At 44.9% G+C, this 18,537-nt stretch overlaps 1 protein-coding gene across 15 annotated transcripts in view; it reads left to right on the top strand.

Moving 5' to 3' along the window:
• Positions 1-14,245, top strand: part of TRERF1 (transcriptional regulating factor 1) — a 250,496-nt gene extending 236,251 nt beyond the window's left edge. For 11 of the 15 annotated variants that reach the window (XM_032648293.1, XM_032648289.1, XM_032648287.1 and 8 more), the window contains 3 exons: positions 3,780-3,983; positions 6,671-6,918; positions 10,511-14,245. In XM_032648293.1, the coding sequence (XP_032504184.1) occupies positions 3,780-3,983; positions 6,671-6,918; positions 10,511-10,835 (777 nt within the window). In that variant the 3' untranslated portion in view covers positions 10,836-14,245. The remainder of the gene's footprint in view (positions 1-3,779; positions 3,984-6,670; positions 6,919-10,510) is intronic. The other 4 variants (XM_032648296.1, XM_032648298.1, XM_032648301.1 and 1 more) reach the window with 2 other exon arrangements.
• Positions 14,246-18,537: the final 4,292 nt, after the last annotated feature.

The raw sequence follows: 18,537 nt of genomic DNA, 5'->3' as shown, positions 1-18,537 counted from the left end.
AAAGAAAGAAAGAAAGAAAAAGAAACCAGCTGAGGCAGTTACCTGACTTTGGAAGACAGCGGTCAGGGCTCCGAGGGCACAGCTCCCCCACGGTCCCAGGCCTGAATTGCCTGCAGTGCGATGCACTGACAAGGGGCCTGGGGAACATCCTCCTTCCCACTGACACAGAGAGGCGGCTGGTTCTCAATGGTTTTGAGAGGTTTAGCTCTGTGTTTGAGCTGAAAACCTAAGCCATGTCCAGATGGACAGATGTGCATCTGTGGACATGTGCAGGCAGGCAAGGAGCTAAGGCTGAGGCTTTAGAATCAGATGGTGCAGGGTTTAAATCTCAATTCAATTTCTTTACCAGCTATGTGTTCTGGGGAAAATTAGTTCTCTGGTCAATTTCTCATTTGTTTAAAAAATAAAAATTTGGGGCTTCCCTGGTGGCGCAGTGGTTAAGAGTCCGCCTGCCGATGCAGGGGACACAGGTTCGTGCCCTGGTCTGGGAAGATCCCACATGCTGCGGAGCAGCTGGGCCCGTGAGCCATGGCCGCTGAGCCTGCGCGTCCGGAGCCTGTGCTCGGCAACGGGAGAGGCCACAACAGTGAGAGGCCCGCGTACCGCAAAAAAAAATAAAAAATAAAAATTTGTAGGGAACTCCCTGGTGGTCCAGTGGTTAGGACTCCATGCTTTCACTGCTGAGGTTCTGAGGGCCCAGGTTCAATCCCTGGCTGGGGAACTAAGATCCAGCAAGCTGCATGGTGTGGCCTAAATAAATAAAATTTTTTTTAATGAAAAAAAAATATTGTGCAGGATTTTTGTGAAAACTAGCAGTGTGTGTGTACGTGTGTGTGTGTGTGTGTGTGTGTGTGTGTGTAGTCCCTGATTCACAGCAGGCCTTCAGTATGTTGTCATCACCATCATCATTCATCAGTGACTGTAACACTCAAATTTGTGTCGTTGAAGAAATTTGGGTTGTTGAGCATTTGTGTTTTAACTTATAAACTTCTCGTAATACAAATGCCATTTGCAGGCCTGAGAAATAAAAATCTCCTCAAGAAACTCTTATTTGGACTCAGGGTTTTGAGCACTTTGTGTAATACATAACCATCTCCCTGCTCTGTACTTGCCCACTTTTCTGCCAATTTTGGAATAATGCCAAATGTTTCCTTTCATGATGCATCACGAAATGGCCAACTTGTTGATACAGAGTGCTACATGTTAGGGTTTTGTCCTCTGTCTGTGCATCTCTCGTCACATTGGTGAGCACTTTCACTTGATGATAAATCATTTTGTGAACATGCGTAGATTGCCGTTTGAAGTAAACCTGTCTACGTTCATGAGACGTATATAATCACAGGACAGTATAATTTGATCTGTAATTTAATGGCTCTATGGAACTTTTAAGAGCTGTCAAACAATAGCATGGTGAGAAAATTGTATAAATTTGTATAACAACTTGAAAATTGTATAACAACTGCTGTGGAATAAGTGCCATTGCCATTGAAAGTTACCATGTAATTTACTGTAAATGGTGAGCTGTAGGCCTCCGTCTGCTTAATATCCTGGTACCTGAGACCACAGAGTTCCAGTTCTGTAAAGGAATGGAGCGAACCCGTGGAGTTAGACGTAACATGATTTTACCTGAAATTCTCTGAGGTTGGAAGGTGGTTGATTCATATGAGAATAAGGCCATTTAAGTGATATCAACCTGTATATTCTATACTAGTAAGAGATCTGTAAGCTTATATTCATAAATCACTCTGTAAAATGTATTAAGCCTACATCTGTATTCGTTGAAGTCTTTCAGCAAATGTAATCATTACTGATTAATCCTAATTTACCCACTGGAAACTGGGACCATTTCTTAAGTATACCCTGTTAATACATGGTCTCAAATATGCATATATACCATATTAAATAAGGATAATACTGAAACAGTGAGGAGTGTGCTAAATGCCCGTATTTACTGGGATTATCTTTCTCTCCCATCCCCAGTCCAAACTGGAGAGAGAAAACTGGTGGTTTCTGGATCCTGGGGTACTACTACTCTGAGAAATCTTTATTCTTCTTGGCAATTCCGGCTTGCAGGTTCTAAGAATTGTAGGCTTACCCAGAGTTACATTACTCTCTGGGGTAAACCAAACTGCAGACCATGTGCATGTTTTTTTTTTGTTTTATGTTCTTTTTGGCTGCGTAGGATCTTCGTTGCTGCGCGGGCTTTCTCTAGTTGCGGCGAGCGGGGGCCACCCCTCGCCATGGTGCACGGGCCCCTCATGGCGGTGGCCTCTCTCGTTGCAGACCACGGGCTCTAGGCGCGCGGGCTTCAGTAGTTGTGGCACACAGACTCTAGTTGTGGCTCGTGGGCTCTAGAGCACAGGCTCAGTAGTTGTGACGCACGGGCTTTGCCACTCCACAGCATGTGGAATCTTCCCAGACCAGGGATCAAACCCGCGCCCGCTGCATTGGCAGGCAGACTCTTAACCACTGTGCCACCAGGGAAGTCCCCCAGCCCACATGCTTTAAGCAGTGGGTGTGCAGAGAGCCCAGCAGAGACAGATGACCCATCAGGGTGGAAGGCAGCCGGACATCCCTTTTGTTTCTTCATTTGTAAACTAGGAGGACTGTTTACAGTCTATTCAGTGACACAGCAAACACACTTTGTACACCGCGAAGTGCTGTAAAATAGACGCTAAAATGAGGTTGACATAACACGGAATTCCCATCCCTGGTCCTCAGTCCTTCTAGGCCCGGAGGAGCAAGCATCCCTTACACACACACCCTCGCCCCACCTCACCCCCGTGAGGACTGAGATTGCAGAGTAAGGTAGGTAGTTCACTAAAAGGGCCTCCTAGATCCCTGGCCCCCATCCCCACCCAGCCCAGGTACCTCCTCCAGGCTATTCCGTTAGCTGTCTTGTTAACCTTGACGAAGGTCAGGACCTTCTGCTTAATTCTGCACCTGGTTGCTGTTCTGAAGCAGAGGGAGGGGACACAGTCACAAAGAGGATAATTATTCATAGAAATATTTTTCTTATTATTTTTTATAGAGGGCCCATGATCAGAGACCATGATCAGAGACCAATATATATATATATATATATATATATATATATATATATATATATATATATATAGAGCACATGATAAATAAAAGGGAATATCCCCTTCCATTTCTGCTCCTTTTCAGAGTCACTGTGGTTCAGTCTCTGATCCTATTTTCTGACAAGAACAGAGAAGTGCATCAGAATGCCATGGGTCATGTGCCTTCCACAGGTCAAATCAATATCTCGAGCATCTTGCAAGGAAGTGTGTTAGAAGACCTTTAAAAACAAATCCTGATAGGTCTTTAGTCTCTGTCCAGAGGGGCTCCACAGTGTCATTACTGCTTGAAAACCCTCCTCACTGCTCTGGGGAGGCAGAGCTGCTGCAAGTGGGGTATCCTGCCTGTGTTTTAGTCAGTGTCAAGGTCTGCGGGTCTCAAACAAGGGGGAGAAACTCTACATACAGAAATCTGTATACTCTCTGCCTTGGGATATGTTTTTATAAGTGATAAGGGAACCCAACGTGGGCTGGGGGGACTTCCTTGCCCTCAGAATTCCAAGTGTCCAATGACCAACCTTGTAGAAACCGTATCGCTCCCCAGAGGCCCCTGCCAGCCCTTCGTTATGCACAAAGAAGCCGATGCAGCCCCAGCGACCAGCCCCCTCTCTCTTCTCCTAGCCCCTGGGTTCTGTTCATCACTAAACATGCCATTTGGGGATTTTCCCCCTTTTGCTTTTATTGCCGTAACACCAGACGAGTGAAGAAGATGAAGAGGTACAGGAGGAGGAGGAAGACCCAGAAGAAGACAGGAAATCCACGAGAGAAGAGGAGAGTGAATTGCCCAAGTCTCCAGAGCCACCACCAGGCCCGGTCCTGGCTTCCGCAGAGGGGCCGCCCCTGCAAGCCCTGGGCCAGCCCTCAGGCTCCTTCATCTGTGAAATGCCCAACTGTGGAGCTGTAAGTGTCTCTGCACCCTCCAGGGATCTGGGACTCCTGAGAGCCGTACATACAGCTGTGCCCGGCTTTAAGAGATGATGCACTTTGCAAAAGGTGTACTTTCAGCAGTGAAAGTTTGGCAGAGGGAAGTCCATGTGGCCATGCTTTTCTTTCTTTCATCCATTTACTTATTCATTCAGCCCATAGATATTTCTGGAGTGCGTGTTCTCTGTTAAGCACTGTGCACGTGCTTGGAGGACACAGGTCCGTCCCTGCCCTCAGGGAGCATGTGATTCAGGCTCTGCAATGGACCTTGGTCTCCAGAACTAACACTCCTCGTTACTTGGTGGCCCCGACTCCTCCTGGGCTGTGTCATACAGGTCATGTCCTGGAGACATGCATTTAAATGCAGTGGGAGAGTCCACAGAGAAGGAGTGTCTTTTTATGGCATAATTACAAAGATTTAGCTAAAGTTTATCTTTGTACTTTTGGGGGGAAGCAAACAAGATTTACTAAGCAAATTATTCATGTAAACAGGCTAAAAAGGTGTCTGTGTAATTACCTAACCTCGTACTTTTCAAGTACATTAGAAGGATCATTTAGCTAAAATAAAACCAGTTCACCATTTGATCACTAAAGGATGGCCTTACAGAATCTGTACTAGCCTGATCTAAGGCTCCCTGTGTATTTTAATGGATATGTTTTTTTAATTGTTAACTTTGGACTCTCAGTCCCCCGGGTACCCCACTCATCTGAATTGTTGAGCTTTTCCCAAATCAAGTTTCTAAAAGCTGGGCACACTTGTGCAGGCAAGCTCTAGAGGTATTATGCAAAAACTTAGAATGTTGCTCCTTTCATATGAAGCCCTGTTTTCCCCAAGTTAGTGCTTATCCTTGCTTGTGTGTTACACAGGATAATACTGTTTTCCAGAGTGCATTGAATGCCGCTTATTGAGTCTGTCACTTAGATGAAGAAAGCAACAGTCTTTAAAATAGTTAGATCCTAAAGCAGAAATTCACTTGATTTACATTTAAGAAAAAATGAAAAACTCCTTTTAAATGATACATACATTTTGCGTTAGCTCTGAAGAGAACCTAAGAAATTGCTAGCTTGTTTCTATCTTTGATGTTTAATGAGCTGGACGCTTCACTCCATCATTGCCATATTGTATACAGCACTTCCTTTAGGGGATGATTAAGATGTGACTTTTTATTTATGTTTTACACATCTTTATTGGAGTAGAATTGCTTTACAATGATGTGCTAGTTTCTGCTTTATAACGAAGTGAATCAGCTATATGTATACATATATCCCCATATCTCCTCCCTCTTGCGTCTCCCTCCCACCCTCCCTATCCCACCCCTCTAGGTGGTCACAAAGCACCGAGCTGATCTCCCTGTGTTATGTGGCTGCTTCCCACTAGCTATGAGATGTGACTTTACATGACAGTGTCCTTGGTGAATTTGTTTAGAAATTGGATGTTTCCTCAATTCATAGTTTGGGTGTACAGTAAATTCTTTCCTGAGCGGGAAATCATCTTTTACTTTACCCAATCAAAAATGCTCAGCAAGGTGAATATTTTTTCGTGACTTTAAAAAACAACAGGGAAAAACCATGTTAGTTTAATTCGGTGCCTAACCATGGAGGTTTTGGTTGCTAAATCAGCGCAAGATTTTTTTTTTCCCTGCAAGACTATAAACAGAACTCATGAACTTAACACAGAGTGACCATCTGTGTCTGGACAGTTCAGTGGGTACTCCCACTAGCTGATGCATTTAGCAATCTGGAAGTCAGAGCTCTTGGAATTCAGGGGTGTGGATTACATCCCTTTACAGCAGTGGATCTCTGCCGGGAATGATTTTGTTCCCCATGAACATTTGGCAATGTCCGGAGACATTTTTATCACATCTAGGCAGGCGCTCCTGGCATCTGGTGGGTAGAGAGGCCAGGGTTGCTGCTGAAGACCCTGTGACGCTCAGGACAGCCCCACAGCAAGGAATCATCCAGTCCCAAATGTCAGTAATACTGAGGTTGGGAAACGGTGCATTATGGCAGCCTTCAAAAGACCAGGTCGTTCCCCTTTTTTTCATCCTGCAGTACAATGTCGGGGTCGGAAACGTTACTTCAACACTGGGCTACTGATTGGGGCTTAGAAATAACATATAGAATATATCAGAGCAACTTGTCAGTGTCTTCCAAGCTGTGTCTCTTGGGGTTCGAGGGCTTCCTAGGGGGGAGATAGAGCTGAGCAAATAGATTCAATTTTGGGGGGCTGTCTATTTCAGCCAGAGTACCTCTGCTTTGAGCTTTTGAATAAGACCTGATTTTTTTAAGTATAGAAAGGAAAGGAAAGGAAAAAAGAAAGAAAAGAAAAAAGGGATGGAAGGTAGCTTCTGGCTGTTAAAAAGTTTGAAAGCTGGTCCAAACCCTCTCATTTTACAGATGGAAAAAATAAGGTGTTCAGAGGGGAAATGGCCCAATGGCCTCCCTGTGAGATGGAGGCACTGGATTGAGCCCTAGTCTTTGGTTATAACAGTGATGGGTTTTTTACTGGCACAGCACTTGTGGTTGTGGTATTTGTTCTCTACTTTCTGTGGCATTTGCCCAGAGTTTGCTTCTGTAAAACCCCTATGCCTTGTCATTAGACACTGTTTCGAGTATCACATGTTCTACCAATGAGTAACTAATAACCCTAATTTCCTTTTCAGGACTGTAGATGTCATGTCACTCCCTTTCTTCCCCAGGTGTTCAGCTCCCGACAGGCACTGAATGGCCATGCCCGCATCCACGGTGGCACCAACCAGGTGACCAAAGCTCGGGGTGCTCTTCCCTCTGGAAAGCAGAAGCCTGGCAGTGCCCAGAGCGGGTACTGCTCAGTGAAGAGCTCACCATCTCACAGCACCACCAGCGGCGAGACAGACCCCACCACCATCTTCCCCTGCAAGGAGTGTGGCAAGTAGGTAGAATTGGGCCAGGGACTGAATCTAAGTGTGTGATGAATAATGCCTCTGTAGGGGTTGGGCCAAGGTGGTCTGAGGTGTCTCCAGGTAGAAAAAGAACCCAGACTCTCCAGTTTTTCCTTATTTCATCCTTGGGGTCTACGTGGTGCCTCATGGTGAGTGGACCTTGTCTCTGACTCAGAATACGGTCATTCTGATGTCCTAAAGCCTAATAAGGATGGACATCATCAGAGAGCAAATCTCTAGTGACAAAACTTCACTCTTTTCCAGAAATGATGGATGGAACTCTGATTCCCACCTCTTCCCTTCACACCCAAACCATATTCACTAGTACTGACTGCTCTCTTTGCATCCCTGCCGAGTGATTTGAGAAAGGCTGTAAAACATCTAATCAGGAACTCTCTGTGGCAGAGATGGCTTTCCTACCAATACTGCTCATTCCTGCACCCAGGGCAGACATCACTAATCAATTGCTATTCTTTTTGCTACCACATTAAGATAAGACTCAAATCCTTTCAAATCCTTTAAATCCTAATGCTTCAAGCTGGCACAACCAATTGATCAGAGTTGACTCATGAGGTAAAGTCTGTTTGTCATCTCTGCCGTTTTAAGTGTAATTTAAAACAATGAAAAGGGGAAACTGAGAGTAGGTGGTAATAACAGCATTAAATAACGTTTACTAAGCACTTAATTTTGTTACATACTTCATGTAGATGAGATCATTTAATCCCCACACAGAAACTCCATGTGGCGCAGATACTGTTTTATCCTTGTTTTTACAAATAAGGACTGAACATTAGGTAAATTTACTTGCCCCAGGTCATACCCCCAGTAAAAGCAGAACTGAGATTTGAACCCCTATGTGTTCAAGTACAGAGCCTGGGCTTCTGACCACTGTTCCAGCCTAGTGGTTTGCTTTGTTTGCTTATTTATTTATCACTGATGATGAGATGCACACAGTTCCTTCCCACAGCATCTAGTATAGAATTCCAGTTTACCTCTCGGTGAGTCTGCCTCCAGGAAGGGTTGTCATAAGTGACTTCTTTTAGGAGCCTTGCCGAGTTTCTCTTCCTGTAACCTCCAGTGTCTCAAATGTGCAGTGTTACCTGGAGAGATGCCCACGAGGTAGCTGCTGAAACTCTACCAAGGGAACATCCCTAGTTGTATGAATGAGGCCAACTGGGACCTCTGTTTATAACATTCATCCTCATGGAATATTTCAGGTGTATTTCAGGCATCTTAATAATTCTGTTATTTATCAGTTACTCAGTATTTGCCTGGCACTGTTTTAAAGGATGTTTACGTGTATTGATTAATTTAATCTTAAGCCCGATGAGGTAGGTGCTCTTAGCCGTAGGTCAGTGGCACCTGCCAAAGTGAGTTGGAACTAGCAACTCTCTTCCTGCAGAGATGGGGAGATAGACTTAGGCGTGGGTCCCCTCGTCTGGGCTCCAGTGTCCTTCAGAGCCAGGACATGATATCATCTTCATGTCAGCAAGGAATAAATGAGCCCCTGGATTGATCATCGGGCTTACTTACTTGAAATAGGGAAACCTCCTCAGTAGGACTCCCCTCTACTTGCCCTGGGGTGGGAGAGGCAGGGAAGGAGGGTCTCAACCAGTTTCTTCCCAGAGGAACCAGCATCTTTCCTCCACTCACTCCCCTCCAACAGGCGGCAACTCCTTATTCCACTAGGTGGCGATAAAGGACATTTTAACAACCAGAAATAAGTATTTCGAGCTCTGGTTGTCTTTCAGTGACGTCCATTAAAGATTTTTCTTGTCTTGTTTTTATGTTGCTTGGGACCTTTTCCTACCATAACTCCAGTTAAGATTTTTATGGCAGAAATATTTTGTATGGTTTTCCAGACGAGGAGTAACATCAGGCACGTGTTTGCAGAATCCTTTTTTTAGCTGGTGAAATTATGTTCATTACGTTAGACAGTTTTCAATATGTCCAGTGGTGATTCATCAACTCTGTTCTAAGACAGGGGTCTTAGAAATCAGGGGGTTTTTTTTCCCCTTTATGAGCTCAGGAATAAATATTTATGCCACCCTCCCTCTCTAAAAACAGGCCGTCTCACATCTGGACAAACTTGCTCTGAAAAAGGTCCAGATAGAAATATTTTAGGCTGGGTTTCCCTGGCAGCACAGTGGTTAAGAATCTGCCTGCCAATGCAGGGGACACAGATTCGTTCCCTGGTCTGGGAAGATCCCACATGCCACAGAGCAACTAAGTCCGTGCGCCACAACTACTGAGCCTGCACTCTAGAGCCCGCCAGCCACAACAAGAGAAGCCATTGCAATGAGAAGCCTGCTCACCGCATCGAAGAGTAGAACCCGCTCGCCACAACTAGAGAAAGCCCACGTGCAGCAACGAAGGCCCAACGCAGCCAAAACAACAACAACAACAACAAAAAAAAAACACATAATTCTCAACTTTAAAAAAAAGAAATATTTTAGGCTTTGCAGGTCATTCTGTCTCTGTCACAACTACTCAGATGTGCCATGTTAGTGCAAAAGCATCCATGGATGATACATAAACAAATAAACGTGGCTGCGTTCTGGTAAAACTTTATTTACAAAAGCAGGCAGTGGGCAGGATTTGGCCCAGTGACCATAGTTGGCAGACCCCTTTTCCCAGGATTTCTCAGCCTTGGCACTGATATTTTGGGTCTGATGATTGCTTATTTGGGGAAGAGGGTCTGCCCTCTGTATTGTAGGGTATTCAGCAACATCCCTGGCATCTACCCACCCGATGCCAGAAGTACCACTACCACCACCCAGCTGCGACCATCAAAAATGTCTCCAGACGTTGCCAGATATTCCCTGTGGAGGCAGAATCCCCCCTAGCTGAGAACCACTATTTCATTCTAAAGCAAGCAGGAGGGAACTATGATATATGATGGCCAAAACGAGACGGGATCTTGGGCGAAGAGGAATGGTCAGTGCAGCTCAGAAGTCCAGTACAATGAAGACAGAAGAGGGGCTGTTGGATTTGGCCACACGGTCACTAGCGAACTCAAGCACTTGGACTGAAGTGGAGGAGATGACAGTCCAGTTGGAGAGTGTGGAGGAAAGAGGCGCTGTACATGTGTGCAGGCAGACCCTCTAGAATTTTGACGGGAATGACGGGGACAGGAGGCCAGAGGCAAAGGATGGGTTGTTTTATGTTGGGAACCAACAGAGCTTGGCAGCATGATTTGGGGATTCTCAGGTTGGTCGAGAAGGCTTGGTCAGTGTTGGAGAGAGAAACGGGGAAGATAAGGAGGAAAGAAACGCTTGTGCCCCAGGCCATAGATGGACAGGAAAGCTTTGAGGATTCATCCTCCGCTGTCACAGAGAGAAAGCCCAACACACCGTAAATGTGTTCCTGTCCCCATCCCCTTTCCTTGGAACGCTTGGAGAGAAGAGAGGTCACAGGTCACCAGGGGAGGAGGTCTTGGGAGCTAAGGAGATGGGAACTCTGTCAGAGCCACCCCAAACCAGACAGCAGACCATGCACCTGCTGTTGCCTGTAGGATCCCTTGGATTTCCAAGAACTCAGATCTTCTGAATTTTACATGCTTCTTTTTCTTCATTTTTATAGAGTCTTCTTCAAGATCAAAAGCCGAAATGCACACATGAAAACTCACAGGCAGCAGGAGGAACAGCAGAGGCAGAAAGCCCAGAAGGCGGCTTTTGCGGCCGAAATGGCAGCCACGATTGAGAGGACTACGGGGCCGGTGGGGCCGCCGGGGCTGCTGCCCCTGGACCAGCTGAGTCTGATCAAACCCATCAAGGATGTGGACATCCTCGACGACGACGTCGTCCAGCAGTTAGGAGGCGTCATGGAAGAGGCCGAGGTCGTGGACACCGGTCTCCTCTTGGATGATCAAGATTCAGTTTTGCTTCAGGGTGACACGGAACTCTAAAGCCCTGTGTGTCGCTTGGAGACGGCGAAAACCCACGGTCTCCATCCTCATTCATCAGGAAAGCTGAACTGCCTGCTTGTTTTGTAACCATTTTAAACTACCTGTTTAAAAAGTGGTCGTTTTTTTCAGGTTTAGAAAAAAATCGGGGTTTTTTCCTTTTATTTAAAAACAATTGTTTTGTGGGAGGTTGGGGGGGGAATAAATAATTGGCACAATCCTACTTTAAGATGTGTTTCATCTGGGCTACATTCCCATGAATTCATTCCTGGTTGGGAATGAACCTGACGTTCATGTTCTTTTGCTTTCAGATGCCAACCATCCTGGTAACCTTTTATCCCAAAGCTTGCGTGAGTGAGTGAGTGAGAGTCTCTGTGTGTGTGTGTGTGTGTGTGTGTGTGTGTGTGTGTGTGTGTGTGTAAAGCAGGCTTCTTTCTTTGTGCTGGGGTCGTGGGCCATCCTTTCCCACCAAGAGTCATTTTTATGCTGACCTCATTCCGCAGTTTGCAGTGAACTTGGCGTCTTTGCCAGGAGACCATACTAGGAAGTAGCTTTCCAGTGAGCAAAGGCCGCCCTGTGTTCCACAGCTTTCTTCTAGCACACATGTCATTTGAAGAGTTGACCAAACGTGAAAGTCATTTTTCTCCCTGCCCTGCCTGTCACTCGGCCTGTTTCTGAAAACTGAGTGCTGTGTCATTTCAGGCTTTTCCTCCCTGGCCGTGATTTACTAAGAAGGTGATTCCTGGAGCAAGTGCGTCCTCTTCCCAGTTCCGTGAAGACCGGTTGACTCCAATTCATGGGTTAGCAGGATCCCTTGGATTTCCAAGAACTCAGATCTTCCAAATTTCACATGCTTCTTTTCCAGTTGGCCTGAGCCGACTAGAAATCCGTCTGGAGGAAAATCACCCCAACTATTAAGTTGCCAGGGCTGTTTTCAGGGAGGATGGTGGAAGAGCACAGATTAAAGTCCCTGGAATGCCAAGAGGCCCAAAAACTAGCTCAGAAGAGCTGATTCTTTTTTGCCACACTGTTAATGGTCAGTGGAGTTCTGAAATTACGCTGTGCCACTTGGAAGTACCGTGAAACCTCATTCACTAGGATTCTGCTGTCATTCGCCTGTGCTGGACCGAAGTTTACCTTGACGCTAACTCTGAGGAAAAGGGTTGTCTAACAAATCTGATGGCAAATACAAGGGAAATAGCATTAAAGGCCAACAAAGATGGTTTCAGATACCACTTCAGCTACAGTGTTTACATTCAAACAATGAATGAATTCATTAAAGTCATTTACCAAAGCCCTTCTAGAATTCTCCAAGCTACATACCCCTGCTCTGTCTCCTCCTGTCCCTGCCAGCAGGGTTGCTGTTTGTACTTGAAGGTAATAAACCTGTAATCCTTCAAAAATGGCATCGAGCTCAGGCTTTTGAGCTGAGTCAGACTCCTCCATGGCCTCCATCAGGGCAAATGAGTGCGCGTGCCTTCAGGCTGGGATGCAGCCCCGGCACAGAGCTGACGCTTCTGACGCCCCAGCTCCTGCAGGTGTGGCAGTCCTACCAGGGCACTTTGCTGGCACTGTAATAGTTTGATGTTAAAGAGGATGTCAGCGGAAGCATGAGGATAGGACTGGAGCATCTTTAAGTTGTCTCAGCAAAAGCTTCTAGCACACACTGAAGACCCACAGCAGCCCCACGCAGGCAGTGTCCTCTGAATCTCAGGAAAGCCATGGACAGAAGATCAATACAAAGGTTCTTTTCATTGCCACCATTCGGTTTTCAGAAAAAGAGGTCTTGAAGATTTCCTTTATCTTTTTTTAGGGGGAAAAAAAGTCTTTCATTTGCTGCCATTTCTGACAAATTATTCTATGTTCTGAGTTCAGAACTGCCTGGGGAGGGCATCAGCTTTGTGGCAGAGCTATTCCAGAACCATTCCAACTGTAATATCGGCTGATCCCATCTGTCCCAGTGACTACTTCCCTCCACTTGTGGGTGTCTGAGAGGGATTCTGGAATGGTTCTGCTCTTGGGTCTATGAAAGCTTATCTAGCAAAGGAGCAAACACCCGGAAAAATGTTTATAAAGCAAATGTACTCATTCTGTTTGGAGACTTGCCCGGCTGTTCCAGTTTAAAACATTAAAATAAACTGAGTTGCCAAGGCAAAAATATAATGCACAATTTAATTTTGATTTTCCATGCAGTATAGCATTTGCATTTTTGACTTGAAATAACCAAAGAACTCCTCCTTGATGAGACAGTTCACTTTCCTGAATTAGTATTTTTCTTCACAATATCAACTTAAAGAATTGAATTCATAGTAAAATATTGCACTTATTTTTTTCCTGAAGTGATTCTGCCTGCATGTATGTGTTGTGTTTTAGCTCCTCAGCGCCCCATCTCTCCCCACCCTAAAGAAATTTTCTTCCCAATGGTTTGTCTTCAACACAGTTACTGTTTACTATCAGATAGTTTTTCATTAGTGAATTTAGACCTCTTTGAGAAAGCTTGTATATAAAAAGTTAAAAGATATATTTTATGGAAAAACCCATCTTATTTTCAAATATATTTAACTGCTGTTCTATTTTATTAGAGGAAGGTTGTAAATATTTTCTAGGAGTTCTATTGTAAAGAAAAGTATTTTTGAAAAAAATTAATGTAATAAAAAGGAAAACATTTTTAAATAGTGGTTGTGATTGCTTCCTGTTCTGGCTTCATTGTGTTCTATTCGTAGGAAATGACTTGCATGCCTTCCCATTTTAGGATGTAATTTATTCTGGTTTGCACTATTTTAAGTTGACATCATAATATCTAATGTGCTTCACTGTATTTTCCCCAGAATGCAGGTCCCTTGGTCCATAGCAAAAGCACTATGTATAGCATATTCATACTTTTTTCTTTTGTAACGTGTGTATTTTTAATAAGGATTTTATGTAACATTTTGGCAAAAAGAGGACAGTATTTTCTAGTGAATTTTATAATACATTTTGCTAAAAGTGTTTCTTCCTAGGTCAGTTTTTGTTAAGGCGAACCAAAAGTCTTATTTTCCCAGGGGTTTAAAAAAAAAGTTTGAAGCTTGAAAGCAAAGTTATATTTAAACATCATATGTAACAAATAAATAAAGATGCTTTATAGACTTGTCCTCAAAAGGTTCATTCCTTAAAAACAAAAACAACTGGGGCATTCTAGATTGGTTTTCCCCGAGCGATGAGCATTTTATTTTAATTGCCACAATACTTTTTTTTCAGAAGCAAGCCAGGAGAATTTTACTTAAAAGGTTCCGGTCATTAACCTCCTCAGAAATTTATTACAGTTCTTACAGATAGGCATTCGTCAAACAGAGATGTAACCAAGTAGACACTGTCATATTTATTTGTGAAAACCTGATTCAATATTGCATTAGCTGCTCTGAAAATAAAATGTTATCTTTTTGAGTTTCATTTGGCTTAAACATTCCTTCTTTCTAGCTGCTGAAATGACTTCTCAGTGCTAATTTACCATTAGTTTGTTTCTGGAGACCGGTTTAGAGGGCTGCTGATTAGATTTTTTATATATTTATTTATTTATTTTTGGCTGCATTGGGTCTTCATTGCTGTGCGCGGGCTTTCTCTAGTTGTGGCGAGGAGGGGGCTACTCTTCGTTGCGTTGCACGGGCTTCTCATTGCGGCGGCTTCTCTTGTTGCAGAGCACAGGCTCTAGGTGCACGGGCTTCAGTAGTTGTGGCACGAGGGCTTCAGTAGTTGTGGCACACAGGCTTAGTTGCCCCGTGGCATGTGGGATCTTCCCCGTCCAGGGCTCGAACCTGTGTCCCCTGAATTGGCAGGCAGATTCTTAACCACTGCGCCACCAGGGAAGCCCATGCTAATCAGATTTAATGCTCATATAAATGCCCTCACCTCTACCCTGGAGGCCAAGATGAATATTTCTGCTTCTCAAGCTGTGGATGAGCCACTTGAAGGGTTGATGGCCTCTAACCCGTACTACTCACAATGCAGTTTGGGGGAGCTCAGTATTACACACAGGTTATCTCACAGGGAACCACCAACAAAATCCAGTCCACGCTGGATTTTTTTGTTTGTTTTTTTGTTTTGCGGTACGCGGGCCTCTCACTGTTGTGGCCTCTCCCGTTGCGGAGCACAGGCTCAGTGGCCATGGCTCATGGGCCCAGCCGCTCCGTGGCATGTGGGATCTTCCCGGACCGGGCACGAACCCGTGTCCCCTGCATCAGCAGGAGGACTCTCAACCACTGCGCCACCAGGGAAGCCCCACCCTGGTTTATAGGCCTTGCTAATCTGGATTTCCAAATTCTACAAAGTGTGTTTACTTTTTAATGGTCAACAGCAAAGTTCAGGAGAAATCTGAAATTCTGGATTTCATACAGAATTTGATTTAAGTAGGGCATACCTGTTCAAGACCTTGATCTTCTTTGTTCTTTTGGGGTTTTACACTTTTAATTTGGGCAGTGTTAGTCATGTGCCAAAGAAAATAGCTCTTCCTTTACAAACATTACATTTAGCCAGTGTTGGAAATTTAAATTCTGCTTCCAGGGCCTCAGGTGTCCAATCTGAAGACTTTTCTCCTACTGTCTTAGTTTCATTCATTACTCACGTACCAGGCACTATTCCACGCTGTATTATACACAGGGCAGTTGAGTAGCTAAAGATGACTGTGACATCATTCCTGCCTGCCTGCCAAGGAATTTAATACTTAGAAAAAACATATAGGGGCCTGGGAACAGATCCAGTTCCATCACTGGGAAGAGCAAAGGTCATGCCTTGTTATTATTACTGAACCATCTCACCATCACCCACATATTCACAGCAACTTATAACAGGTGCTCAGCAACTATTTGTTAATTATCTCTCTAATCGTCCAGGTATGCTTATCCGTGTGTGTGTGTGTGTGTGTGTGTGTGTGTGTGTGTGTGTATGTAAATAAAACCTCTTTTGACTTTACCTAAAGTCAATTCTGAATTCCACAGACTCCCAGTCTACCTTCCTCAGCCACAGCCAGCCAGCTGTGGACTGAGGCTGACTTTTAATGTTGGTATAAACAAAACATAATTAGGAAGGCATGTTAAGAAATTGAATAATATATTCCTAAGTGAACCATAGTGATCTTTGGGTCTCAGATATCCCTGTATAAAAGAGCCAAAGGGCTGATTATTTCTTTATATGAGAGAGAATCTTTTGAAAAGAGCTGTCCTCCTCCCACACACCCCCGCAAGGGAAGTGTTTAATGTTTCTGTTTGAGTCGTAAAGGCCAAGCAGCCATACATGCTTCCAAATTTGCATTCCAGCACACATATCCTTAACGTACAACATGGATCTCTCTTTGGGCTGTTTGGGGTCATTACTTCGATTACTTCCTCTGCTTATGTAATTTTATTTTTGGCAGTCTTGCTATTTCTTTTTTTTTCCCCCAACCACTTTATTAAGGTATGATTGATACATAAAAAGCTATACATATTTATTGTATACAACTTGATGAGTTTGGAGATAAGTGTATAACCATGAAATCATCACAATCAAGTGAGAAGATCTGTCTTTTAAAACCGAACAACTGGGGGCTTCCCTGGTGGCGCAGTGGTTGAGAGTCCGCCTGCCGATGCAGGGGACACGGATTCGTGCCCTGATCCGGGAGGATCCCACATGCCGCGGAGCGGCTGGGCCCGTGAGCCATGGCCGCTGAGCCCGCGCGTCCAGAGCCTCTGCTCTGCAGCGGGAGAGGCCACAATGGTGAGAGGCCCGCGTACCGCAAAAAACAAACAAACAAAAAAACAGAACAACCGGTGCAATCAAAGTATGATATAACTTAGAAATGTTTGATGCACACACTTTTATTTTTCCTGGATATAAAGCAAGGTGGACTTGCATCAACTTGATCTCCTGCTCATTTACACTAGTTCAGAGGTTTGAAGGCTTAGTTCGTAGGGAAAAGACCCATAATGGACTGGCCAAGCTTTAGAACACTGTCCAGGCTAATAAACTAAGAATGTTTACATGTCAAAAAAACCCTCCACACTGTCCATGCCCACACACCATACCAAAGGGCTCTGTCCACAGCCCCACTGGTGGCAAAACCCGAGTTTGCCCCTCACAATGACTCCCACCTTACCCCCAGCTAATTGGACCAGGGCCAGCACCTGACCCCAAGCTATTAGGCCCATAGTCCATTTGATGACACATGACATGATTTAGCCCCGGAAAATGAGGGGACCAAATCCAACTCCCACATTTGAGAGTATGAATGGAGAAACTTGGTGAGCCAAAGGCAGCACGCAGAATTCTGAGGGAGCACCAACTATTTGTAAGCAGAGAAAGCCCATCAGTAAAGAGACCATGTTTGGCCTTAGGGGTGGAGAGGGCATCCAGTCCCTAAGGCTGCTTTGAGCCCACTTTTCCAATTGCAGGAGCAGTTCAGGCCATACATGTCTTTAAAAATAAAAAATAAACTCCTTTTCTTGCAGGAGCGTGGGGAAATGGGGACCTCTATGCCTCACATCCAAAAGAGACTACTAAGAGTTCTACTTAGTAGAACTGGACCTTATTACAAAGTCAGCACCAGGGGTGCTGCAGGGGTGGAAAAGTCACTGAACTAGGATTTTGAAGATGGTTATTGGTTCGGCTGTAACTAACTCACCCATATGACTTTGAATGAGTCATTTCAACTCTGAGCCTCAGTATCCTCACCTATTAAATTAGGACAAGATACACGTCTTCTTGTGAGGATCAGATTAGGTGACATAGGGAAAAGTTGTTTGCAAGCTGTTAAGGTCACCGTCACTGGCAGCTGCAGAACCCTCACCCAGATAAGGCTGCTCAAGGGGGCAGAGGCAGGCTGAGGAGCCATCCCAGAGGAGAGACTGATGCTTCAAAAGCAGCAACAGAGTTGGAGAGCTATAGGAAAACTCCACTGGCTAAGAGAGACCGCCAACTCTGAATGTCACAATTGACAGAGGGAGCCTGATTCTGAAAAGGACACCGGGCAGCCTGCCAAGGCTATTGCTGTTACAGCTATCACTATTAAAGTACAAACTCAGGTTGTTTCTCCAGGGCAAGATGAGGTAACAGATCCCGAGTCATGGACCACCTGGCCAGGGAATCGTAAAACTGAGACACTGTGACTCCCCAAACTACAATTCAGAAATGTCACACGGTGATTAATTCCAGTCTCTTTGATCTTCTCCTTTAAAAACCAAAAAGCCCCTAACTCAAATACCAAGTTGGAGTGGATCTGAGGCTTGTCTCCTACTCCCTTGCTTGGCGCCCTGTAATAAATCCTTACTCGGATACGAACTCCCGCTGTCAGTTTTGCTTTCTGCGAGCCACAGGCACACAAGCCTTTTGCTCCGTTATAATAGGAAAAAACATCATTCATCCACTACTCAGAGATAACCAGTGTCAATATATTACTCATATTTTTTCCAAGCATGTGTTTGTTGTGCTTGCATCCAACAAAACAGGAACCGCAAAGGACAAACACGATTTGAAAAAGAAAGCGCTCACAGAACTCGGTAACTAGATACGAGGTGAAACTATTGCAAGACAGCGTACAGGTCAGGTTGCGACCGGAAGGAAGCCGGCTACATTCACAGTCCCACCCTCGGAGCGCGTGGAATCGCGTCTCTATGGTTGTTCCGGTGCCGGAACACAAGGGTACACTCTCTCCTTTTGCAGAACTCTATGGTCGGAGGACTCCTCTGTGACCCCGGAA

This window comes from Phocoena sinus, chromosome 11, assembly GCF_008692025.1.
Source record: "Phocoena sinus isolate mPhoSin1 chromosome 11, mPhoSin1.pri, whole genome shotgun sequence".
NCBI classification, from domain to species: Eukaryota; Metazoa; Chordata; class Mammalia; order Artiodactyla; family Phocoenidae; genus Phocoena; species Phocoena sinus.
Note: the sequence above shows the minus strand (reverse complement) of the source record. Positions and strands in the feature narration are given on the sequence as shown.